This window comes from Protopterus annectens, chromosome 5.part1, assembly GCF_019279795.1.
Source record: "Protopterus annectens isolate FY-2018-M chromosome 5.part1, PAN1.0, whole genome shotgun sequence".
Lineage (NCBI taxonomy): Eukaryota > Metazoa > Chordata > Ceratodontiformes > Protopteridae > Protopterus > Protopterus annectens.
The window spans coordinates 574954476-574982128 of NC_056736.1; the positions used below are offsets into that span (position 1 = coordinate 574954476).

At 44.3% G+C, this 27653-nt stretch overlaps 1 protein-coding gene across 2 annotated transcripts in view; it reads right to left on the minus strand.

Moving 5' to 3' along the window:
- The window catches only part of ZMYM2 (zinc finger MYM-type containing 2), a 2217537-nt gene that overhangs the window by 718584 nt on the left and 1471300 nt on the right, over positions 1-27653 (minus strand). For both annotated transcript variants that reach the window (XM_044073197.1, XM_044073196.1), the window contains exon 15: positions 24718-25780. In XM_044073197.1, the coding sequence (XP_043929132.1) occupies positions 24718-25780 (1063 nt within the window). The remainder of the gene's footprint in view (positions 1-24717; positions 25781-27653) is intronic.

Consider the following 27653-nt stretch of genomic DNA (forward strand, 5'->3'; position numbering starts at 1 on the left):
CATCAGAATTCTCATAAGTAGGTAAGGACAAACCCAGGTCATCAGAACAGTCAGAAAAAAACAGAATCCTGATCAGAAGATTCATAATCAAGCTCAGCCCTAGGCCTCTTGGGGGGGGGGGGGGGTGACTACCCCTGACTAAAGTTATTAGATCTTCAGCCATTTTTATCTTTTTTTTTTAGGCATAGGGGCCTGAGCATGTGGCCTGGGCATCGATTTTTTAGACATAGATTGAGATTTAGGCCTTAGTAATGGAGGAGGCGTTGATTTAATATGAAAGTCCGCGGGCCTGAATACACCCTCAGAAGCCGGTGCCTGCCCAGCGACTCCAACCCAACCAAGGTAGAGACATTCACAGGTTCCATAGCATCTCGTGGCATACTAATACACCGAATGAGTCTCAGTAGAGGCTTGAGAATCAGAAGTAGCGGGTATCAGGGGCTGCGAAAGCGCCTCACTGAGTACTGATGAACTGGTGACTGGCTTAGGAGAAGCGTCGTCGGCAGTTTTGGACCTCGGCAGCCTGTCTCTGTCATTATCTTTGCATTTTTTTCAGAATCCCGGTAGTCGGATGGCTAACCGACAACATTTCTGGATAATTAAACTGAGAACCGAAATATTTAGAGGCAAAAATATACCGACGACAGACAGTGCGCTGATTAAATAAAGCACAAAACCGACAGCAAGGTATGTCGGGGTTAGTGCCTAGGCAAGGAATACAGTACGAATGAAAATCTTTATGAGGTATTTGCTTTCCACAAGTAATGCAATTATTAACTTTTACTGACACCGGTAAGGAGCAAGAAAAAGTTTCCCCAAAGGGGTACTTAGCTTTTAATTGAAGACTTTGGTTCTGAAACTTGAAAATGAAAATTTCAGGAGTCGGCCGACCAACACTTGCGAACTGCTTCAGGCACCACACGGCAAGAAAGACTTATGTAATGGCGTCGGCTGCATGTTTTATACCCCTGACAGCCTGACGTCATGGAAGAAGGGACAGCAACCGACGCAGGACCCATGACTTTGTTAATCAGGCCGACTGAGGGCAACCTGCAAGCAGATTACCCAAATGTAATGACTGCAACAGTGAAACATGAAGAACATCTGGGGTCTGGGGGCTAGCTGAGAGAAGTGGGCTGTTAGGTAAGAAGCAGGCATCAGGGGCTGCGAAAATGCCTCACTCAGGACCGAAGAACTGATGACTAGCTTAACGGAAGTGTCGTCGGTAGGTTTGGACCTGTGTGGTCTCTGTCTTTATCCTTACTTTTTTTTGAAAATCTGATGTCGAATGGCTTACCAAAGCCATATCGGAATTCGAGGACTGTAAGCAAAAACATCTACCTACAATAAGGGCCCCGACGATGTATACTTCTGGCATTAAAGCACAAAAGTGACAGCGAGGGAAGTCGTAGTCTGGGCCTAAGCAAGTGACACAGTAAGAATGAAAGTCTCGGTGTAGTATTTGCTTTCCTCAGGTGAGAATTGTTGACTTTTTCTGACATTGGTTAGAGCAAGAAAAAAGGGTCCCCAACGGGGTACTTAGCTTTAGAAGACTTCAGCTTCAATTCGGAAGATGAAACTCATGTAGCGGCTGACTGGCACTTGTGCAAACTGCTTCTGGCTCCTCGGCAAGAAAGACTAATGTAATGGCGTCGGCTGCCTTACTTTATACTACTGATGACTTGACGTCAGTCTTCAAGCGACAGAAACCGACGCAGGAATACTAAGCCTCTGGTATTCAGGCTGGCCAAGGGCTACCCTGGCAGGGATAACCCAAATGGGATGACTGCAACAGTGAAACATGAAGAACATCTACAGCACACAAACTACAGAAAGTACAGTTTTGTACCTACCATAAATGTAGATGTTAGAGTGTATTCACCTGTTGCAGTCATTACCTCTTGGGTTATCCTGCTGGCAGGCTACCCTCAGTCGGCCAGAATTCCAAAGTCTAGGTCCGGCGTCGGTTGCTGTTGCCTTTTCCCTGACGTCAGTGCACCAGGAGTATAAAAGATGCAGCCGACGCCATTTTCTTCAGTTTTTCTTGCCCCAGATGTCAGGTGCCCCCAAATTGGTAGGCTGAAAAATATGCCAATAAAAATGCATGCACAAAAATAACATTTCCTTCATCTACAAGCAAATACACCAAATAGGTTGTATAGGATAGAGAAGTGCAGATAAGACCCAACAAAGAAAAGGGGGATGGTGGGTGGGTAACCTGGACTGCAACAGTGAATACACTCAAACATCTACATTTATGGTAGGTACACAACTGTACTATGTTCATCGTGTTTCACTGTTGCAGTCATTACTCTTGGGTTGAATCCCAAAGCTGAGGATGGGTGGCTGGGCTAAATATGAATAAGAGAGGCTATGAGGCCCTTCAGAACTGCAGTGGCAAAGCCTGCTCTGGACTTAGAGTAGAGAGGTAAGTGGTAGTGTTTTGTGAAGGTGTGTACTGAACTCCAGGTTGCAGCCTCTAAGATATCTTTAATTGGTACTCCTCTGAGGAAGGCTGCTGAAGTATCTACTGCTCTGGTAGAATGAGGCCTAATGCCCTTAGGCACTGATTTGCCATGTTGAGAATAGCAGAAACGGATGCAATGGCCTATCCATTTAGAAATGGTCTGTTTTGAGATAGCCTTTCCTTGTGATCCTGCAGCATATGACACTAAAAGTTGCTCAGTCTTTCTGAAAGCTTTAATTCTGTCCAAGTAGAAGCGTAGCTGCCTGTGTATGTCCAAAGAATGCAGAATTTTCTCACCCTTGTTCTGTGGATTTGGATAAAAGGTAGGCAAGTGAATGGTTTGGTTGAGGGCCATACTGGACACCACCTTAGGCATAAATGTAGGCTTTGTCCTTAGAGAAACCCTGTCTGGATGAAAAATGATGAAAGGTTCCACAGCCATGAGTGCTTGTAACTCCGAGACTCGCCTTGCAGAGGTTATTGCTAGGAGCAGAGCTGTTTTCCAGGATAAGAATTTTATATCTGCTGCTGATGCTGGCTCGAAAAGTAGTAGTGTGAGTTTTTCCAAAACATAATTGAGGTCGCAGGCCGGAATTGGTGCTCTCCTTGGAGGCTTAATGTTTTTGGCCCCTCTGAGGTACTGCCTTATTAAAGGATGAGAAAATATAGGTGGGTTCCACATCATAATGGGCTGAAATGGCAGAGGCATGAATCTTAATTGATGAGAAAGAAAGGCCTTTGTTCAGCACCTCAGTTAGGTATTGTAAAATCTGAGGGATATTTGGTACACACGTGCCAATACCTTGTTCCTTGTTCCAAGCACAGAATCTCTTCCATTTCTCTGCATAAGATTTTCTGGTACTGGGCCTCCTGGCCTCCAAGATAACATCCATAAGAGCTTTTGAAAGAGGAGTGTTCTGAATGGCTACATAATCCACCACGCTGCCAGATTTAAGGTCCTGAGTTGGCTGTGCAGGGTCTGATTGTTTTGTTGGGTCAGCAAGTGAGAAGTCTGAGGCAACATCCATGCTGGACCTTGAGACAAGCTCTTTAGGATTGGGTACCAGTGCTGGCGTGGCCAGTCTGGTGCAATCAGTATCATTTTTGGCTTCTCTTGTCTGACCTTTAGGAGTATCCTGGGAATTAGAGGCAGTGGAGGAAAGGCACATACTGTTAGATTTTTCCAGCTGAAGGATAGGGCGTCCACTTTCCATGCTTGCTTGTGATAAATCCTTGTGCAAAATCTCTGCAATTGGCAGTTTGTGAGGGGAGGCAAATAGATCTATGTCTGGGCATCCCCATTTCCTTATTATCATGCTGAAGACTTGTGGATCCAGTTTCCATTCATGGTGATCCATGAGGTTTCTGCTTAGTTCGTCTGCCAGAGTATTTGTTTTTCCTGGCAGGAATTGTGCTTGCAGGTGAACTTGAAAAGCCAATGTTGTGTCCCATAAGGTCACTGCTCGTCTGCAGAGGGGGTAGGAATGTGTACCTCCCTACTTGTTTATGTACCACATGACCGTAGTGTTGTCTGTCTTTATCAGTAACTGTCCTGGATGAAGCAGGTCCTTGAAAGCTGTCAGGGCATTTTGAACAGCTAGCATCTCTTTTTGATTGATGTGAAGATGCATCTGGTTTGCAGGCCATGTGCCCTGAGAATACATTTTCCTGCCATATGGGCCCCCCAGGCATAATCTGATGCATCCGCTGTCAGTGTCTGGCTGTGGGTAGACTGAATGGCAGACCCTTGTTGTGGTGACAGTCTTCTGCCCACCATTGAAACTCCTGTTGCAGGCACGGAATGAGTGCAATTACTGTCTCCAGGCTGTGGTAATGCTGAGTCCAAACACTTTTTAGATACCATTGTAGTTTCCTCATATGCAGTCTGGCATATGGAATTAGTAGAATGCAGGGTGCCATGAAACCCATGGCCTGCAGGATTTACCTTGCAGATAAGTGGGTTTTTGTTGCCAATTTCTTGAAGTAAGTAGTCAGATGTTTTTGTTTGTCTGGCGTGAGATAAACCATCTGGGCAGTTGTATTTAAGCTTGCACCCAGGAATATTATCTCTTGAGAGGGCACTAGTATTGATTTATTTTCGTTTACTGTGTACCCCAGGCCAATTAGTAATCTTTTTACAAACGCCAGATGCTTTAGAAGAATATTTTTGTTCTCTGCTTGAATTAGGCAGTCGTCCAAGTAGGGATATACAATTCTTTTTTGTCTGCAAAACGCAATTACTGGTGCCAGGCATTTTGTGAAGACCCTGGGCGCAGTAGATAAGCTAAAGGGCAGTGCAGAGAATTGGTAATGCATTGAGCCAGCTATGAATCTGAGGCATCTTCTGCAAGATTGTCTGATTGGGACATGCAGGTATGCCTCTTTTAGGCCAAAAGTTATGAGCCAAGCCTTCTTGCCCAGCATGGGCAGTAGCTGCTGTAGTGTCAACATCTTGAATTTTGGAACTTCCAGAAACGTATTTAGTATAGACAGGTCCAGTATTGGTCTCCAGGTTTTGTCCTTTCTGGGTACTAGGAAAAGTATGGAGCAAAATCCTTGCTCCTGCTCTTGCTGTGGTACTTGCTGAATGGCCCTCATGTCCATGAGGGCTGTAATTTGTTTTTGTGACTCTGCCCATTGATTGTGTGGCAGGTCTGGCATACCTTTTGACCTTGGTAGAGTGTGAAAATGGAACCTGTAGCCTTGGGACACTATGTTCAGGACCCATTTGTCTTGGGTAACTATTTGCCAATTTGATGAAAAAAGTGCTAGTTTTCCCCCTAAGGGGGCTGCCAAAAGAAAAGTGTTTGGATCTGGTAGCGGAAAGTCATTGGGACTGTTTCCTGTAAGGCTGTGATTTGTCTTCTCCGCTTTTGGAGGTAGGAGCACCCCATTGTTTAGGCCTGTACGAGCCTTGGGGCTGAGATCTGCCTCTGGGATGCCTGCATCTGCCTCTTTGTGGCCTGTCTGACACTGGAAAGGACCAATTTTGAAGGCCAGTTCCTGCTAAACCTGGGTGGCTGTATCTGTAAGAAATCCTTGACTGCATGGATTTTGCTTTATCCTCCATTTTTTTCAACACCTCTTCTGCTTTAGTACCAAACAAAGTATCATGCTGTAATGGTGCATCTAATAATTTTGCTTTAACATGATCAGGCAGATTCTGTTCCTTTAACCAAGCATGCCTTCTAATAACAGAACCTGTAACAGCGGCCCTGCAAGTGGCCTCCAGTGAATCATAACCACATTGCAAAGTATGCTTTCCCACTTGTTCAGCTGCATGCAATAAATCCTGCAATTCCTTGTTCTTTGAACATTCAGTATTTGTCAACAATTTCTGTTTAAGTAGTGACATTAAATATTGCTGATATTTAAGCATATGAAACTGACAATTTAAAGCCCTTACAGCCAGGGTAGCAGATGTGTAGACTTTTTCCCCCCATCTGTCTAGAGCCCTAGAATCCCTATCAGAGGGGACAGGGGGTTTTGCAGTGGAAGCTTTGACCCCTTTGGGACCCTGAGATATAGTTTCTGGGTCAGCAGCAGGGTTTTTATATAGGAATTTATGAGAATCCGGGACCCTGTAGTATCTGGCTGGCTTAGCAGGTGCAGGGGATAAAGAGTCAGGGGACAGGCCGGACTCTGAAAATACATCATCTGCAATGTCTAGAACAGGTGGAATAGCAAGGGGTCTGTGCTGAGGAAGTAGCAGAAAGTCTCTGAGCCTTTTCTTAGATTCAGAATAATCTTGGCTCTCCCAATGGAAATGCTCCCTCATGGTATGCAGGGTTTCCCCAAAAGAATAACCCTCAGGAGGAGAGGCTGAAGAAATGAATTCTTCAGCATCAGAATCCTCATAGGGAAGCATGGAGTAATCCTGTTCAGAAGAGGAATCAGAGGAAATAGAAACCTGATCAGAAGAATCATACTCTGTCTCTTGCCTAGGCCTCTTATCAGGAGGGGGTTGAGAACCACTGATCAAAGTAATTAGGTCTTCAGCCATCTTAAGCATCAGGAGAATGCTGTACTTGTTTCTTTGTCTTTAGAGCTGCTTTAGTCTTTGTCTTTGAAGCTGAAGATGGCTTAATATACAATTGTGTAGGTCTGAAGACACCCTCAGAATCCGATGCCTGCTCAGCGGCTCCGGACCCATCTGATGGAATGAATTCCGAAATACCTTGAGTATCCAGAGGCCTAGTTGGCTCCACGTGGGAGTTGGAAGTGGCCTGTGGCTCTGAGGTAGCGGGCGCCAGGGGCTGCGAAAGCACCACACTGAATACCGGCGAACCTGCGACTGGCCTAGCAGAGGCCTCGTCGTCGGTTTTGGACCTCAGGTGCCTATCCTTTTCCTTGTCCTTGCATTTTTTGTAAACTCCGGTTGTCGGCTGGTCCGACAGCATTATATAATTAAATCTTCGGCCAAAATAATGAAATGCAAAATCGAACCGATGCGTAATAGTGAGTTGGTTAAATCTAGCACAAAACCGACAGCTAGCAACGTTGTGATCAGGGCCTAGGCAAGGAATACAGTAAGAGTGAAAATCCTTATGAGGATAAGAAATACAATTGTTAACTTTTTCTGACATCGGACTGGAGCAAGAAAAATGTTTCCCCAACGGGGTACTTATCTTTAATGAAGACTTCAGTTCTGAAATTCGTATTTGAATATTTCAGGAGTCGGCCAACCAGCACTTGCGAACTGCTTTTGCTTCGGGCACCGCACGGCAAGAACGACTTAGGAAAATGGCGTTGGCTGCATATTTTATACCCCTGGTGCACTGACGTCAGGGAAGAGGCGACAGCAACCGACGCCGGAGCTAGACTTTGGAATTTTGGCCGACTGAGGGTAGCCTGCCAACAGCATAACCCAAGAGTAATGACTGCAACAGTGAAACACGATGAACATCAACAACTATCTAAACTAACTAACTAAAAATTATTAATCCTAAATATATAGAAAATATATAAATCTTGAAAGAAGAGAGCTTTCAAACTCGTAAAGCAGCAAACGAGATCTGGGGAGTTACACCACTGCATGATGGGATACCTATTCTGCCACAAGCCAAGTTAGAGACTTCGAGCTACTGTATTCGGCAGAGTCGGAGCCGAGGATCAGCTCTGAACCCATTCAGTAAGAATGAAGGTGAGATAGGACAACATAACAAACTTTTTGAAATAAATACATTTAGAAGCATGCCTTGTAAGGACATTCTTGAAACTATTTCTTTACTGCATATGTATGTTGGTATATTCTTATTCTTAACTGCTTCTCCATTTTTTCCAACATAAAACGCAGGACAAAGGAAAACCCATGGAGTTACTGGACACATTTTTGTCATATATAAATACCACTACTACTATCCTTCAAGAGTGAATGACATAATGATCACATTAAATTTAGAGTCATTGTCAATATATTCATACAATAAAAGATTTGGTTCAACCATTTACAGGAAAAGCATTTGCCCCAATAGTCTAGCATTTTAAATGTTGTCACCCTAAGTGGCAAAAAAAGAATCATAAAAGGACAAATGGTAAGTATGGCCAATACTGTAACTAAGACTGGATCGAATGCTTTTGGATGAAATTAACATTTAAAAAAAAACATGCTTTTACATAGTGGATACCCAGTTGAGTTGACAAATGAGTTAAGAGCTGAAACAATTAACTGTAACAAATCAAAATTGCAACCTCTGATCCAATTCTCTAACTGCACTGTTAGACAGAAAGTCATCAAAAGTTAAGCAAAGAGATTGTGATGGGCCACAACTGTAGAACTGGGGTGATTAAAGTCATAATTACAAAAAAATTGGAAACCAGTGATGGAGCCATTTAGTGTAAACCTTAAATGGGGTTATTTACGAAAGTTTGTAAATAAAAGTATTTTGAAAATGGAATAAACTGTGATTATACAAACGGAAGAGTTAAGGGGATGAAAAAACTTACAAAATCAATAACACAAAGTAGCTATTTTCCCTAAAGTGTTATAACCTAAAGGCAGACTTGATTGCAACACCAAAGGGGTAATATATTTAGAACAATGCTTCTGTTGTCCTGCATTTTATGTTGGAAAATGGAGAAGCAGTTAAGAAAAATAATCACCAACATATACACAATAAAAAGTAATTTCAAGAATGCCCCCCTTGGCAAGTCATAGTTTACTAATTTTAAAAAGTGTTCTTTTTTGTATTGGAAAAAGTGCCATATCTTAACAGACAGTGACTGGAGCAACCATCTAGAGGCATGTGAAAGTACAGTTGTGTACACTTAGCATAAATGTAGATGTTCGAGTATATTCACAGTCATCACCTGTGGGATATCCCTGTTGTGGTAGCCCTCAGCCAGCCTCAATACCAGAGTCAATGTTTTTGTGCCCCGGCTGCTGTTGCCTGTAGTCTGGTCAGGTCGTCAGTACTATAAAGCAATGCAGCAGTCATTACATCAGTTTTTCTTGCCCTAACACGTCAGAAGCACAAGGGAAGAGAGAAGTGGTCCTGGTGGCTAAGAGCCACTCTGGGAAGCAAGTGTCCCCTTAGGGGAAGATGTGAAAAGGGGGCTGGAGGGAGGGTAACCAGGTCTGCAACAGTGAATACACTCGAACATCTACATTTATGGTAAATGTACACAACTGTACTATGCTCTTCGTGTTTCACTGTTGCAGTCATCACCTGTGAGGGGATTCCCAAAGCTGAGGTAAAGGGAGGAAGGATAGGTAGAGCCCTAGGTAAGGATCAGGAGGCCCTGCAGAACTGCAGAGGCAAACCCTGCCCTAAACTTAGAAAAAGAGAGGTAGGTGGTAATGCTTTGTAAACGTATGGACAGAGGTCCAGGTGGCCGTTACCAATATGTCCCTGGTAGGTACTCCTCTAAGGAAGACAGTGGAAGTGGAGGTTGCCCTAGCGGAGTGGGTACAGATCGACTTAGGGATGGGTTTCCCATGTAGTCTGCAGCAAAAATGGATACAGTGTGAAATACATTTGGAAATGGTTTGTTTGGAGACTGGCTTCCCCTCTGCCCCTGGGGAAAAGCTTACAAAAAAGCTGGTCAGTTTTTCTGAACGGCTTAGTGCGGTCCAGATAGTATCTGAGTTGTCAGTGCATGTCTAGTGAGTGTAGAATTCTTTCCCCCTTGTTTTGAGGGTTGAGGAAGAAGGTGGGAAGGTGTATGGCCTGGTTAAGGGTCACATCATATACCTCCTTGGGTATAAAGGAAGGATTAGTCCTCAAGGAGACTCCGTCTGCATGGAAAATTATGAATGGCTCGACAGCCATGAGAGCTTGAAGTTCTGAGATCCTTCTGGCTGAGGTGATAGCTAGTAGGAAGGCAGTCCTCCAGGAGAGGTATTTCGATTCTGTTGAAGCAGCAGGTTCAAAAGGAGATAAGATTAGTTTCTCTAACACATAATTCAGGTTTCAGGGTGGAGTAGGAGGGTCTTCTGGGAGGCCTAATATTAAAAGCCCCTCTGAAAAATTGCTTAATCAAAGGATGAGAGAAGAGGGGTGGGTCTGAATTATAATGGGCAGAGATGGCCGAGACAGGATTTTAATAGAGGAGAAGGAGAGGCCACTATTGAGCAACTCTGCCAAGTAATCCAGGATGAGAGGGAAAGAAGGTTTGAAGGTACTGACCCCTTTTGATTGTTTCCAGGAGCAGAATCTTTTCCACTTTCCTGCGTAAGATTTTCTTGTGCTGGGCCTTCTGGTCTCTGAGATGATGTCCAGGACCTGTTTGCTTAACAGTGACTGCTTGTTAGTTTTTAGGGTATGAGCCATGCTGAAAGTTTGAGAGTCTGTAGGTCTGAGTGCAGTACCTTCTCCCTCTCCTGGGTCAAGAGGTCTGACCTTAGGGGAAGCAGCTTTGAGGGCTGTAAGATTAGACTGCGTAGTATGGGGTACCAATGCTGTCTGGGCCAATCTGGAGCAATGAGGATGGCCTTTGGTCTATCCTCTCTTATTTGGATTAGAACCTTGGGAAGAAGGGGCAGAGGAGGGTATGCATACACAAAGAGGCAGCTCCAGGGGAAGGTTAAGGCATCCACCTTCCATGCTAGGAGGTGACACTCCCTGGTACAAAACGTGTGCAGCTGGTGGATGAGGTGTGAGGCACCTCTGGGGTCCCCCCCCCCCACTCTTGGGAGATTTGCAGAAAGATTTCTCTGTGGAGCTGCCATTCGTGGGGGTCCACTAAGTTTCTGCTTAGGTGGTCTGTCAGAGTGTTGTTGATCCCTGGTAAGTATTGGGCAATTAGGTGCAGCCCCATGGAGGAGGCTGTAAGCCATAGATTCATGGCTAATCTGCACAGGGAGTAAGACTGAGTGCACCCCTGCTTGTTAATGTACCACATTACTGTGGTGTTGTCTGTCTTTATAAGGAGGACCCCTGGCCTGAGACGGGGCTGGAAGGAAGTCAGAGCGTTTTGCACTGCCATCATTTCTTTCTGGTTGATATGCAAGTGAAGTTGCTGGGCATTCCAGAGGCCTTGGGTACAAGGTGAGCACCCCAAGCTCTGTCTGAGGCATTAGTGGTGATTGCTTGGCCTGAAGGGTGGAGGATGAAGGGAAGACTCTTGTTTATGGCACACGCCTCTGCCCATCAGAGGAATTCGTCCCTTATGCAAAGGATCAGTGGGAGAGTAGTCTGCAGGGACTGAGAATGCTGACACCAAAGGTTAAGTACCATTGAACCTTTCTCATGTGAAGCCTGGCAAGAGGGATGAGAAGGATGCAAGATGTCATGTATCCCAGGGCTTGCAAGAACTTCCTCACAGTGAGGGGAGTTCTGGAAGCCACCAGGGTGAAGTAGAGAAGCAGGAAACTCTGCTTTTCTGGGGACAGGAAAGCCAGTAGGGTTGCTGTGTCTAGCACAGCTCCCAGGAAAATAATTTTCTTGGTGGAGATTTGCTTTGATTTTATTCTCGTTGATGGTGAACCCTAGGGAAATTAGGAGATTTCTGACAAAGAGAAGATCCTGGAGCAGCTTTTCTTTGCTGTTCGCCTGAATGAGGCAGTCACCCAGGTAAGGGTAAATCTGTATATTTCTCTGTCTGCAGAATGCTACAGCCAGGGCCAAGCATTTGGTGAATACTCTGGGAGCAGTAGATAAACTAAAGGGGACTGCAGAGAATGGAAAGTGCTGACTGTCTGCTCTGAAGCGCAGGAATTTTCTGCACAATTCCCTGATGGGGATGTACAGGTAGGCATCTTTTAGGTGTAGTGTCACCAGCCAGGCATTTTGTGTCAGCAGAGGCAGGAGCTGCTGCAAGGTTAACATTTTGAATTTGGGGATCACCAAGGAGGTGTTCAGTTTGGATATATCCAGGATGGGGCACCAAGTGCTCTCTTTTCTGGGAACAAGGAATAGTCTGGAGTAAAAACCTTTTCCTGTTTGATCCGGAGGGACAGGTTCTTCTGCCCCCTGGAATATTAGTGTTTGCTTTAATGCCTCTGCCTACTGGTTTGGGGGGGAGGTTTGGGTACCCTCTTGGAATTGGGAGTTCACTGAAGGAGAATCTGTATCCCTGAGAAATTATTTTTAATACCCATTGGTCCTTGGTAATACAGACCCAATTGTCTTTGAAGAGGGTGAGCCTTCCTCCAAGTTTTAGGTGATTGAAAGGAGGGCAGAAGGGGGGAGGGAGAGTCATTGTGAGGGCTTACCACAGAAGCTTGGCTTAGAACTCCCAGTCTTAGAGGTGGAAGTGATCCATTGTTTGCTTCTTTGCTGGCCCTGGGATAGGGACCTGGATGTCCTGTCCCTGCGGGGCTTACTTGGGCCCCGTCTGCTGGGTGCAGGGAAGGCATAGTGCTTAGAGAGGAAGTTCCTGCTGAATCTGGGTGGCTGAACTTGAAAGAAATCTTTTACTGTTTGCATAGACTTTGCTTTGTCTTCCATCTTTTTAAGCACCTCTTCTGCTTTTTCCCCAAACAGGCATTCCTTATCTAGGGGTGCATCAATAAGTTTAGATATGACATGATCAGGGAGAAGTTGCTCCTTCAGCCATGCATGTCTTCTAATAACAGATCCTGTCACTGCTACCCTGCTAGAGGCTTCTAGGGCATCATATCCACATTGTAATGAGCGCTTGGCCACTTGACAAGCAGAATGTAGTAATAATGCCAGCTTTTTTGAGTTGGCACCATCAGGAGAGGTAGCAATCTTTTGTTTTAATTGTTCCAAAGTATGTTGTTGACATTTTAACATACGGAACTGACAATTGAGTGCTGATAGCTAAGGTTGCAGAGGTGTATACTTTCTTACCCCATCTGTCCAGAGCTCTGGAGTCTTTGTCAGAAGGAACAGGATTCTTGGCAGAACTAGTCTTAGCTCCTTTGGGTCCCTGTGTAATGACCTCAGGGTCTGCAGCAGGGTTTCTGTACAGGTATCTGTGAGAATCCAGTACTGTGTAGTACCTGTCAGGTTTAGCTGGAGCAGGAGGCAGGGCATCAGGGGCTAAACTGGATTCAAGGAAAACATCATCCACCACTTCTAGAATAGGTGGGATGGCCAGGGGTCTGTGCTGGGGCAGATCCAGAAACTCTCTAAGTTGTTTCTTTGACTGTGGGTAGTCCTGAGATTCCCACTGAAAATGTTCCCAGAGGGAGTGAAAGGTTTCCCCAAAGGAGAGGTCCTCTGGAGGGGAGGCAGAGGGGATGGATTCCTCGGCATCTGAATACACAAACTGTTAAGGGCTTTTGTTCCTCTTCAAAGGCAGAACAATCAGATTCCTCAGACTCTTGGCCTGTCATAACTTCTGGAGAAGGAAGCCTTTTCCTTTTTGGAGTGGGGGCTTGAGTACCTCGGATAAGGGTGATGAGATGATCTGCCATTTTAAGCATTTGAGTTTGGGGTGGGGCAGCAGTAGCAAGATGGTGGCTAGAAGCAGATTTCCTAGGAGTGGCTTGGCTTCGAGGCCTGAGAGAATCAGTTGGTCTCAGAATCGATAGTCGGAAGAGATTATGTCTTTTCTTGTCTAGAATCGGTAGTACGAACAGCCTCCTCGGAAGCTGGTGCCTGCGTCCCAGCTCTGGACCCAACTAAAGCAGAGACAGCCAAAGGCTTGGAAGACGAAGTGGATTTCTGCGGCATACCGGACTCCGAAAGGGTTTCGGCAGAGGCCTGGGTATAAAGCGAGCCGAGCATCAGGGGCTGCGAAAGCACCTCACTGAATTCCAGAGAACTGATGACTTGCTCAGTGGTAGCATTGTCGGAAGGCTTAGCCTTGTGTGGCCTGTCTCTATCTTTTGTTTTTTTTTTGGAATATTGGTGGATTGTTGGCTGATGGACACCATATCAGAATTCGAAGACTGAATACGAAAATAATGGTCTACAAAAAGAGCTCTATGATGAATGGTTCTCGCATTAAAGAGGGCACAGAATCGGCAACGTGGGACATCATGTTCTGGGCCTAAACAAGTGATGCAGTAAGAATGAAAGTCTTGGTCTGGCATCTGCTTTCCACATGCAAGATGATTGTTAACTTTTTCGGACATCAGTTAGAGCAAGAAAAAAGGGTCTCCAATGGGGTACTTAGCAGCCGGCGTACAAAAACACTGACTCTGGAATTCGGGCCGGCCGAGAGCTACCACAGCAGGGATAACCCACAGGTGATGACTGCAACAGTGAAACACGAAGAACATCTGCACTGGCAACGTTTGCTGAATGCCACAACTCCCCTAAGCATGAATGACAAACTTTCGATTAGGGGTTTGTTAATTAAGAAAAGACTAAACTGTAATGAAATTGAGTTTTATATTTATTACACGTGCTCTACATTTATTTTTTTATAAACAAATACAAGATTGATTTTTTAATGAGGTGGACATTTTAAAATGATTTCATTTAAAAACGGATAAATTATGATGGAAATTTATGACAGGTTTTTAACTGAGTGTAGCTTTAAGGTTGAATTTAGCTTGGTAAACGTGATGACATGTATGGTTCCACATTAGTTTTAAACTGAATGACTGGAATATATTTTTTATTTTGGTGAAGTTCTAGATTATGTTGAGAAATAAAAGCACTAAATAAATCACTCTGTTTTTTGACATCTCTTAGGTAGTCGTAAAAAAGAATAGTTGTGTAAGAACTTACCATAACCTTAGATGTCCTTCTCTTCTATGTTGCAGTATTAATAACAGTAGGGAGTTGCTGCTTGCAGTGCCACCGTCTAGCCAGTATACCAAAGTCTATGTTCCAGGAGGGTACGTGTAATGTTTGTTACCAGGGCCATAAACTAACGTTAGGTATAAGTGACATTCGCACGTACCCTCATCAGAATTGTTTTGCCACATACAGTAGTGCCTGTGATGTTTGACCAGGAGGGTCCTAGTATGAGACTGTTAGACTTACATGTAGGCCAGTTCCAGGGCAGTAAGATGGCTGTGTAGGTTGTGACCAAGGGAGATGATGTCAATGTGTCCACAGGTGACACCTGGGATAGTAGTCAGAGACAGGGAGTATGGGTGGGATTGAATACTGCAACATAGAAGAGAAGGACATCTAAGGTTATGGTAAGTTTTTACACAACTATTCTATGTTCTTCTATTCTGACATTGCAGTATTCATAACAGCAGGGAGAATACCAGAGCTTTAAGTATGAACCTGGAAGGAGGAAGGGGACCTGTGGTCAAGAAGACCCTGTAGGACAGTCCTGGCAAATCCTGCTCTACCACGGGTTGCTATGTCCAACTTGTAGTGTTTGGTGAATATGTGTACTGAGGTTCAAGTAGCTGCTTCTAAAATGGAAGAGGAATCTATGCCTTTGAAAAAGGCAGTAGAGGAAGCAGCTGCTCTGGTGGAATGAGGTTTAATATTACCTTGTAAGGATTTCCCATGGTGGGAGTAGCACAAGGAAATGGACTTGGAGATCCATGAGGCAATGGTTTGCTTAGAGACAACTTTCCCTAGGGCTCTAGGATGGAAGGAAATAAATAACTGATCTGACTTCCTGATATCTTTGGCTAAGTAGTATTGAAGTTGTCTGTGTACATCCAGGGAATGTAGGGTCCTTTCTGAGGCATTTTGTGGATAAGGATAAAAAAACTGGTAGGTTAATGGATTAATTCAATGAGAGTTCATTAACTTCCTTGGGCATGAAGAAAGGGTTGGTCCTGAAGACTACTCTGTCCTTGTGGAAAACAAGGTAGGGAGAGGTGGCCATAAGGGCTTGGAACTCTGAGACCCTCCTGGTGGAGGTGAGGGCTACCAGCAGGACTGTTTAAAATGTGCATAGTTTCAGGGAAACAGTGTGTGCTGGTTCAAAGGGGGGCAATGTTATCTTTTCTAATACAAAGTTTAGGTCCCAAGGAGAAGGGATGGGTTTACGTGGGGGTTTGATGTGGAGGGCTCCCTTCAGAAAAAGTCTGACTTCCAGTCTGGATGCCAGAGGGGGTGAAATGGGCAGACAGGCAGAAATGGCAGACAAATGGACTTTGATTGAAAAATATGTTAGTCCCGATTGGAGTAGCTCACACAAATAGGATAGGACTCTTGGAATGGGGGTAGTGAGGAGGTCCTGGTTGTTTCTATGTTTGCGCTCATTTCCCACCTTTTCTGTAACTAGTCTACACCAGATACAGATTTGCTGTATCAAAGACTGCATGTAAGCTTCTGAGCCAAATGACACATAGCCCACAGACTCAGTGTGCCAATAAACCATAGCCCATAAGGCAAAACAACATACCCAACACACTAGTCATAGGCGACTCTATAGTCAGGCACACTGATGTCCCACTCACCAAGCTAAACAAGGAGAAGGTTACCGTCAGCTGCCTGTCGGGTGCCAGGATCCGCCACATAACCCACGCACTCAGGTCACGCCACAAGTACAAATATGACTCTGTCACTGTCCATGTTGGTGTTTACGACCTGAGACGTACCTCCCTGGACTACATGAAAAGAGACATGGAAGAGCTCACTGATCTTGTAGCCCAGGCAGGTATGACCCTAACCCTAAGTAGCATCCTGCCATCGCCCAGATCGATACCACAGTACAAGGACAAATTGATTGACTTCAACACTTGGCTAAGCTTCTGGTGTCATTCTAAGGGGATCTAGTATCTGTCTGCCAGGGACGACAAGGGTGACAGACCATGATGCTTTGCCAGAGATGGCCTGCACCTGTTGCCCCTGGGATTCCGGATACTGGCTAAAGGTCTTGCCACCACTATAGTGCCTTTTTTAGGCAAGGTTCAAATGACAAATTTACCACTGTAACATTAACAGGCAAGCAAAAACTGTGGGTAATGCTACTCGATGCTAAAAGTCTAAATCTCAAAATGCACTCACTCAAGGCACTCTTTAAAATGGAGAACATCGATATCTGTGCAGTGACTGAGACCTGGTTCAAGGGTCTAGAGAGCACCCCTGCATTACCAGGCTATAACTCATATCACACTTTTCGGCCATCTAACCTGGACCAAAACATCAAGGGCGGAGGTGTGTCCATATTCATTAAGAATATCCACATCTCCAGGCTAGTTGCACAGCATAATGCATCTGAAGTTATCCAAGTGCAACTAACTCTGGGCAAAACTGCAATCCAAATTGTAGCTTGCTACAGATCCCCCACCATGCCCCAGGATTCCCACTCCTCTTTTCTTGATATACTGGAAAACATTAGGATTCAACCAAACACCCTAATATAATGGGCGATTTCAACTACTCCACAATTAACTGGGAAAACTACTCGTGTACCAACTCCTTCGCTCAACGCTTTCTGGAATTTATAAACTCCAATGCCCTGGATCAACTTATCCACACCTCCACCAGGGGCAACAATATCCTAGACCTAGTCATTACCAACATGAGTGACCGGTGTTCCACACATGAAGTCAACTCCTCGTTGGTCAGACCCGACCATAAGCTAATCACCCTACATATCCACATCCCGTCCCCACCCACCATTAAGGAAACCACAGTAAAAAAATTCTCTAAAGCCAACTTCCTGCTTCTTAAGACAGAAGTGGCGAACTTCATGACACCCATGCACATGGACAACACAGTTATGACTGCTGAATCCTACACAAATGCACTCTATAAGCACTTACACAAGTGCATGGATCGTGCTATCCCAAACAGAACCAAAACGCTATCCTCCAAAAAAAAAAAAGGAAGCCAATCTGGTGGTCCCCTGCCATAAACAAACTCTACAACATAAGGAATAAACTGTTGCAAGAGAGAGTAAAATCCCATGAGTGGAGGAGCTCCCTGGTCAGCCTCAGTAAGAAGCTGAGATCCCTTATAAGATCCTCCGAAGCTAGCTACAAAAACAAAATTGCCACTGATTCTAAGGGCAACCACAAAGCATTCTATAGCTATGTCAAGAATCTCAATGGCAACACCCCGATCTGCTCCAAGTTACAGCACAACGGCACGAAAATTACAGAACCAACTGATATTGCCCGAACTTCAGAACGAACTGGCTCTCCACATAAGCACTATGTTCAATCATAGTCTCAAATCAGGCTTTGTGCCCACTGAATGGTGCACAGCAACAGTTATCCCACTCCACAAAAGGGGAGCCACCTCTGATCCTGGGAATTATTGCCCTATTAGACTGACAAGCCTGGTCTGCAAGGTCATGGAATGTATCACCATGGAACTCAAACAAAGACATTGGTAACCTCCAAACTCTGAACCCCACCCAGTTTGGGTTTGTGAAAGGAAGATCCTGCCTCCTGAACCTGATCGACTTCTTTGAGGCAATCAACAAAACAGCAGACGAGGGTAAGGTGGTTCACACAGCCTATCCTGAACTCGCCAAGGCTTTTGACACCATTCCCCATTCTGGAATTATAGCTAAACTCATTAAACTAGGTATAAATCCCTACGTCACAAGATGATTTCCCAACTGGCTCTCTGACAGAACCCACACTGTAAAAGTTGCAGACTCCAAATCTGACTTCAAACCAGTGACAAGTGGAGTATCACAGGGTTCAGTCCTGGGACCTCTCTTGTTTGGTATCTACTTCTCTGAAGTACAGGCCAACACAGAAGGCCTCTGGCTAATGAAGTTCGCAGACGACTGCAAACTAGGAGCCATAGTAGAGTCCCCAAATGATGTGAACATCCTACAGAAGGGCCTCACTGACACAGATGCCTGGTGTCAGAGGCATGGCCTCAAGCTCAATGCCAAAAAGTGCATTGTCATCCCCTTTGGTAAAATCTCTGTACCCACGAACTCCCACATAAACGGCAGTCTACTTAATGCCGAATGTGTGATAAGAGACCTTGGGACACAGGTGGACAGTAGTCTCTCCTATGATAATCACATCACCACAGTAGTCAGGAAATCCTTCTGTGTGGCACACCTCAACACAAAAGGGTTCTCATCCAGGAAAAAAAGAGGTCATTGTTCCCCTCTACTCAGCACTCAGACCTATTATAGAGTACAACGCCCCTTTTGGAATGTACCTCACAAGACATGTGCAACAGCTGGAAAGGCCACAGAAGTACCTCACAAAGAGGATTACTGGCCTCAAACAGATGCCCTACATTGACCGTCTCAAAAAACTCCAGCTTTACTCTGTAGCATATCGCCTACTCCGAGGAGATCTCTGCCTAACATATATGCTATGTTAAACCTAGAACTGTTGGACATGGTACACCTAAAGAAATCCCAATCCCTCCGAGCTACATGCTCTAGGGACCTAAACCTTGTCACCACAATAAACAGGACATGCTGGAAGAATAAATTTCTGTACCAGAGACTTCCTATACTCTGAAACAATCTACCCATCTATGTCAAGCAAAGTTCCTCATTAGCATTCTTCAAGAAAAATCTTGATGAGTGGATGGGAAATAAAAAATACACCCCCGGGGATCACTTCTGCAGCTCTGCTCAACAGGGGCACAGGAAATTAACTTTCGTGGGTGGCGTAAGTCAGGGAACCTTGTTGGCTAGGCTTACTTAGGCCCTTGGGCCGATAGCCTAGTACCTACCTATGAACCAATTGGAGAATCTGTGCCACTTAACTACAAAGTTTCTCCTAGTACTAGGTTTTCTGGCCTCCTGCAGAACATTGAGTACATCCTCTGAATAAAGGGGTCTGTAATGGATTAGAATCCTATCACCCATAAGGTCAATTTTAGGTTGTTTACCTGTGGGTGTAGCAAGGATCCCTTGTTCTGTGTGAGCAGGTCTAGATGGTGGGGTAACCCATGGGGATTGTCCTTGGCTACAGAATGTAGGAGGGGAAACCAATGCGGTCGTGGCCAAAAGGGGTTCACCTGTAGGATTTTTGGTTTGTCCTTCTGAATTTTTAGGAGGACTTTTTGAATTAGAGTAAAAGGGGTGGGAGGCGTACAGGTACACCCCCCCCCATAAGAAGGAGAAGGCGTCCACTTTCCAAACTTGTGGATGTGGGTTCCTTGTGCAGAAGTTGGGCATCTACCTGTTGAGTGGGGAGGCAAATAGGTCTGCTTGTGGACTACCCCACCTGTGTATCAAGTCTAGGAAAACCCCTCTCTGAAGCATCCATTCGTGAGAGGGGGTGGAGGTTCTGCTGCGTGTGTCTGCCATAAAATTCTGTGCTGAGGGGATATACATGGCTAATACGTGGACCCTGAGAGAAGCAGCTAGATTCCATATCTGGATGGCCAGGCTGCATAATAGGTAGGACCTGGTCCCCCCTTGCTTGTTTATGTACCACAGGACAGTTCTATTGTCTGTGATTACTTTTAGGTTTCCTGGCAGGATAGAGGGCTTGAATGTTAGAAGGAATAAAAGCAGTGCCCTCATTTCCTTCACATTGATGTGGTCCTTTTTCCTTACAGTAGACCATTTTCCTTGTACTGAGAAGTGCTGTTGGTTTGTTTGTAACACTGCACCCCAGCCCAGATCTGAAGCATCTGTGGATAGTTGTTGTTGTAGTGCTGGAATCTGAAGGTGGGTCCCCAAGTTGGTCTGCACTGCGGATATCCACCAGTGGATCTCCTTTTTTAGGCACACTGGAAGTGGAGAGTGCAAGGGTTGGGAATGTTGGGTCCATAGGTTTTTTAACACCCACTGAATTTTGTGCATATGGAGTCTTGCCAAAGGCAGCATGGGTATGAGGGATGCCATGTAGCCTAACACTCTCAGGAATACCCAAGCTGTCAGGGCGTTTTGGGTAAGGATCTGATTGAAGTAGAGGCAGAGTTCCTGAATACTTTGGTCTTGAATGAAGGCTTTCATGCAGTCTGTGAGGAGTCTCTACCCCAGGAAAGAGATGTCCTGTGATGGGATCAGGTGAGATTTTTCTACATTTATCATGAACCCCAGAAGAGAGAGGGTGTTCGACACCTGCTGTAAATGAAGAAGTAGGAGTTGGTGGTCTTGATGAAGGATGAGTAGGTCATCCAAGTATGGGTATACTTGTATACCCTGGGCAGTGGAGGGCCCAAAAGGCAATGTAGAGAATTGAAAATGACAGGAGCCTACTGAAAATCTGAGGAATGTCCTGTAATCTGGATGAATGGGGATGTGGAGGTAGGCATCTTTGAGATCTAGAGCTACCATGAATGCCTGGGATGGGATCAGAGGAGAGAAGTGGTAAGGTGATCATTTTGAAGCTGGGACCGTGGGGAAAGAGGTTTAGAAAGGATAGATCCAGGACAGGTCTCCAAATACCCTCTTTCCTTGGTACCAGAAACATTCTAGAATAAAAACCTGTGTTTCTTTGAGGGATGGGCACTGGTTCTATGGTGCCTTGATTTAGAAGTTAATGAATGATGGGTGGGAACAGGTGGATTCGGTTTTCTGGTGATTGAGGAATACCTTGGAAAGGTGGGAGCATCCACCAAGTCATGTAATATCCTCTTTGGATGATGGAGAGGACCCATTGTTCTGCTGTTGATCTCCACCAGGAGGGAAGGGAGAGGTTGAGTCGAAGGGATAAAGGTGTTGCTGGATGCAGGGGGGGGGGGGGTCACAGTGGAGGAGGTCTGGATTGGTCAGGCTGGCTCCGAAGGGGTGTGTTACAGGATCTGGAGGGAAATCTGGGAGTAGAAGTCTTCCTCGGCTGTCTGCGTCCCTTTGATTGTTGCACTGAATGAAAAGATTGCCTTTTAATAAAGGAGGGCTTCTGAGGGCAATTCCTATGACATCTAGGAATAAGGGACACCAGAAGGTGTTTGAGGTTCTGCAATTCTTTACCCTTCTCTTGGAGGGATTTGAGAAGCTCAACAGAAGCTTGCCTGAAAAGGGTCTTATTGCTTAAGAGTGCATCCAGTAGTTTAGTTTGAACATCCATGGGGAGGGGCTGTAGCCTTACCCAGGAGTAACACTGAAGCACTGATCAAGAAGCAGCAGCTTTGGATGAAGCTTCCAGAGCCTGGTCACTTGGGATTCTGTGGAGAGAAGTGAATTTAGTTGTGCTGCGATAGGGAAGTCCTGAACCTCAAACAGAAGGGTAGAGGCTTTTGAAATGGTATCTACAACATACCTTGCCATCTGGGTTTGGTAGTTCAGGGCCATGATGGCCAGAGTGGAGGAGGTATATACCTTTTTTCCTGTCCTGGCCATAAATTTACTGCCCGTCAGTTCGATAAAGAGCAGTAGAAGGTAGTTTGCCTGGATGTCTTATTTGCAGAAACAGCTATAACAGCTGGGTCTGCTGGAGAGTTATTGAAAAGAAATTGTGTGTCTTGGGGGACCCTGTAAAATTGATCAGGTCATTTAGCTGCTGGGGATTGGGAGTCAGGAGACTGTGAAGCATCTAGGAAAGCATCCTGAAAAGCAGGCAGTAAGGAAGACACAGGTGAGGGAGATGGTTGCTCCATTTGCAAAAGGTCAAAGTACCTTTTCTTGGAGTGTGAAACCTCAGAGGCTTGCCACTTAAAATGTTCCCCTCATGAGGAAGATGATATCCCCAAAGCTGAATTTGTCTCCTGGGGATTCAGGAGAAATACAGTCCTCCTCTTCTGGAGTAATAAATTCTTTGGGGGATTCAATTTGTGTTTCATAGGAGAAGGACTCCTTAAAAAAAGGAGTAATCTTCCTCAGACACATGGAGGGATGGTTGAGGTGTGAGAGTAGGGGGAAGTTGCTGTGAATGTAATGCCTAAAAGGCCTTAAACAGACTAGAAAGATTCCCAAACAGGCATCTGTGAAGGCTCAGAGTGCTTGTTGTTTTTGTTTCCTTTTCAAAGGGGTTTGTAGGAGCAGTCAGAAGAGAAGCGGACGTCAGCCTAGCATGTATAGGAGGAGCAGGGGCTTCTGAAAATGCGAGGTGTGGCTCCCTTTTGCCATCAGACTCTGATTGCTGAATTACTTCAGCAGACGTACCTTCGGTATCCCTCACCCTGGCTTCCATTAAGGCTCCTGGGCCTGCTTTGATAACAGTCATCTGAACGGACTCTGGGTCTTCATCTGCCTCTAGACCTGCTCGGACGCCTGAGGCGCAGACTGAGATTCAGGCCTAACTTTTTTCAACTTCTTCCGAGGTAGCTCGTCAGATGGGCCTACTCCTCCCTCCATGCCTAACACAACGCGTCGGAGTCTTTGGTTCTCAAGATATAGACTCAAAGCCGCTAGTCGGCTACGTAGAGTCTTGGGGACAAATGACTTACAAATCGAACAGGATGTATGATCATGGGCTTTGTCTAGACGAAAAAACACACTTATCGTGTGTGTCCTTGTGAGGAATTTGTCTCACACAAGCACACTTCCCTTTCCTAGCTAACATACAAATCTAAACAGTAAGCAAAATAAGCAAAAAAATCCCCACTGGGCACTTATCTGTAATGGTCAAAAGTGGTCATTTGGATCTGGCATTCTGCTGTCTGGAGAAACATGATGCAGAAGTGGAACTGGCAAACGGGAATCCAATGATCACTGCGGGAGAAAAATTCTGATGGGGGTACGTGTAGATGTCACTTTTATACCCAACACCGGTTTATGGCCCTGGTAACAGACATCACATGCACCCTCCTGGAACAAAGACTATGGTAAACTGGCCGGATGGTGCTGCTGCAAGCAGCAACTCCCTATTGTTATGAATACTGCAACATCAGAATAGAAGGACAGGTAAAAGTATTATTTAGTTTCTTTTGCACTCATCTGTTTTGAAGCTTTTTGTTAACGATGCAAGTTACCACAGATGAGACTGAATGATGTACTGTGTTTTGATGTTTCATCTACAATATTTCATAATAAACTGAGTGGTAGATAAATGCTGGGGGTCTGGGGAGGGAGGAGCACACCAGTGGCAACACCAACCAATAGGCAGTGTGCAGTAAGCCTCAACATGGCATCAAATCCCATTCCCTAAGGACGCACTCTCAACTCCTACACAGTCACATAACATTCTCTGATATCCAACCCACCTAAGAAAAACTGTTGGCCTATTAGGCAAGGGAAAAGCTCTGCTCCCACTAGTGGAGATCGGCTCTAGACTGAGAGGAGTTATGGCAATGTGAGAAGGGAAGTTGCCTTGGATTCAAACACTACAAAACTGTTAGCAGGAAACTCAAAAACCCACCCAATACTTTCAAACTAATCTCCCATATGTACCCAGTGCAAGCATGACAGAGTTTAAGACCCGAGCATCATTCACAAAGGGGGCTGTTACCAATGGTGCCCACCTCTTGCCAATTTCCAACTCAAATATTAATGATGGTCTCAAAGCTGACCCCTTGCTAGCTAAAGGGAAAAAGCCATAGGTCAAGTTTTTCAGCTGTCAGTGAAAGCCTGGGCCTGGTCACTTTTTCCCTCCCATATAGCTCTCAACTCAGATTATGTAAAGGATCTGCTAATCCCTGCACTGGAACCTTTCAATACTGCTGTTTGGGTAGAGAGACAGACTTCAAACTTCTCTTGCCTTTTTTGTGCAATCAGTTGAAATCACTGACTCAATGTGAGGTCCTTAGCACATGCTCCATTCTCAGCAATTAAGAGAGTACTGGTAAAGTCCCTAGCTGGTGATCTGGTAACCACAGGCACACGTGGAAGATTTTAGTTTTTTTTGGCATTAAGAATAAGTTTTCCTATCATGCATGCCCAATTAAAATTTAAACCGTGCAGAAGGAATTGGGGAAAGTGGGACCAAATGCAAAAATTAGCCCTGACATGTCAGTGCATGCACCAGCTAGACATGCATACAGAAATAAATAGGGCAGCTAGAGGATTCAAGCATGTTGTGTCAGTAAAGGGCACTCAAAAGAGGAACTCCCAACCATTATCCACAGCAGAGGACCTTCTGAACTAAGATCATCCAAACATAGAACAGTCACTATGCTGAACTATTTATAAATCAACTTTTACAAACTTACTGCATGAATTAAGAGTCACTGGCTTCTCATCACCTTCAGTTAACTTGGACATAAACAAATTTTCAATTTCCACAGAAGTGGATGGTGTGCTTTCTTTTAATTCACCTACAGTCTCCATGGGACTCTTAGGGCCCTCTTTGAGCAGTTCATTTACAGACTCCCCCGGACTTCCTATGACCTCTACCTTTAGTTCATCTAACGATTCCACTGGACTTGATGCATCATCTAGTGGTTCCACTATGTTTTCCAGTGGATTCAGTTCAAAAACTTCCTTCAGTTCTGTTGCACTTCCCACTGAACCTTTTGGAACACTGTACTTTAGATCCTCTCCAAAAACAAACGAACTGGGGAAAGCCTCTGTAGTCCCAAAAGGACTCTGTGGAACTTCATACTTCACTTCACCTGCAGACCTCAATGGACCTGTTGAAAATTCATTTTTGACTCCTGTACATCTTGAGGCTTCATATTTTAGTTCCTCAGTAGTCCGCAGAGGTACAGGTGAGGCTTCATCCCTCAGTTCTTTTGCAGTGTCCAGTGAGCTTGTTGCAAGGTTTCCCTCAAGTTCTGTTACAGCTTCTGTTACAGCTTCTGTTACAACTACCTGAATCCCACCTTTCAGCTCCCCAGTAGTCCGCAAAACACTTGATGGCACTTTCAGATCTTCCACAGTCCGATCTGGACTCTTGTCTTTAGATTGCTCCATCTCCAACTGACCATCTGGAACTTCCTTGATCAGTCTTTCTGCAGGACATACTGGGACCTCATCATTCAGTTCATCCACACACTCTACAGTCTCTGCAGGAACTCTTCTATCAAGTTCATCTACAGGTTCTGAAGGTCGCACTAAGACATCTTTTACAAGATGAATATGTAAAGGACTCAAGGTTGTTGTCCGTTCAGTTAACTCTTCTGGAGTGTGCGACTGATGTTTCAAAATGCTGTCATTTACATCATTTGTTGGGTGTTTCACACTTGCAGAGAACACTTTCTTCATTTCTTCTATAGTTTCCAAAATTTTATCAGCACTATCCAGCGTGGTAGGCAATACAAGTGGAACAGGAACCTGTAAAATGGGAAAAAATTTAGTTTTACTGATGCCATCCTGTCTCACCTGTACAAAGACTACAATACACACATATACATTCACGTTCATATCCAGCAATTTATAGCATGTGTAGACTTAAAAATTTAGCATTAGGTCATTTAAGAAATACAAATAGAATAACCTTCATCATTCTAAACATATTTATACTGTCTCTGCATGACTATAGGTTGAGACATTATACTTCAACAATACTGTGTGGACATGGGGGGGGGGGGGTTAGTACAGTGCAATATTTATGCAAAGGAGAAAAAACTAAATACAAAAAAGCAGCACCAAAGACATTTGAAGAGAAATACACAAAAAGGCACCCAGATACGGAAAATTTCATAATACCAAAATAAAAAGAAAACAAAAGAGGAAGTAGAAAAGAGGATTAATAATGGAGGTGTTGAAGAAACAGAAAATGTAGTTATGGATTACCTGCAAAGTGAAGGATTTAGTGTAAAAAATCAAAATCTAGTAATGTCACAGCACGACGGAATAATGTCTCCAAATTAAGGAGAAATGGATGTAACAGGAAGCATCTCATCCCTTGCCACAAGAAAATACTCTGGAGCCTTTAGTAGGAAACCAGTACGAAAGTTCATTTGGAGTTGCACTGCATGGAAAGGAAAAGGAAACAGTGGCAACTCTGGTGCAGTTAATGTTGTGGCATGACAGGCCAGTGAGCCCATATGAAACAGCAACAGAAAAAGCAGGATGCAGATGAAGAGAATATGTCACAGAAAGTTGTTCTGGAACTTTCTGAAAAATGTCCTCAGGAAAAGGAGCAAAGAATATGCCTTCAGTTTATAAGAAAATAATCGAAGGGATGAGTTGCTTGACTTAAGAGAAATGGATAGACATATTAAGATCAATGAAAGAAATAGGTTACAGAAAGTCAATGAAACTCAAAATGTTAAAAGAACGAAAAAACAAATGAACACAGTAACCAAGACTATTAACATAAATTCATGTGATAGAAGTAAATAGGATATTACTGTGCGGCCAAATTTTTAGCACAAAAACAGAGCAATAAGGAAAAATCAAATGCCATCATGGGTATATTGAATAGAGAAATCTACAAAGCAATCAAGGAAAAGTGTCACTGGTAAAAGAGGAAGAAGAGAAAACAGATAAATATACTTAGATATGATAAAAACAAAGCGCAGTATCAGAACAGACCAAGATACACTATTGCAAATAATAAGCTAAAGATATCTATCAGCACAGACAGAAAAACGCAAAACGTGCAGACAAATATAAAGGAAAACTACAAAATAAGCAATTCACTGATGATCCAAAGATGTTTTATACAGAATTAGGAAACAATAAAAAAGTAACAAACACCACAAAAAAGAAGAGACATATTTTGGAGAAATATCTATGAAGACCCTGTTGAACACAACCAAGATGCTTAATGGATAGAAGCAGTAAAAGAAATAGTAAGAAGTTCAACTGAACAGGATAAGAAATGGGACGAAATAACAGCGACACAAGTTAAAACAAATTGAAGAAAAGCTTCGCAGTACCAAACTTTTAGCTAAAAGTATCAACATCTTTCAAAGATGTAACCTTGAGTAAGAACCACTTATATACGCATCTCAAACAGATGCCACATGGTTAACAGGAAAAACAATACTCCTCAACAGTGAATCTGCAAGCTATTCTAAAAAGTACAGACCAATAACTTTCCTTCAGATAATGTATAAACTACATACTGGAATTGCTGCAGACAGAGTTTACAGTTATTTAGAAGAAAACGTACAGTTGTGTACACCTACCATAAATGTAGATGTTCGAGTGTCTTCACTGTTGCAGTCATAACTGTAGGGTGCTCCTGCCGGCAGGC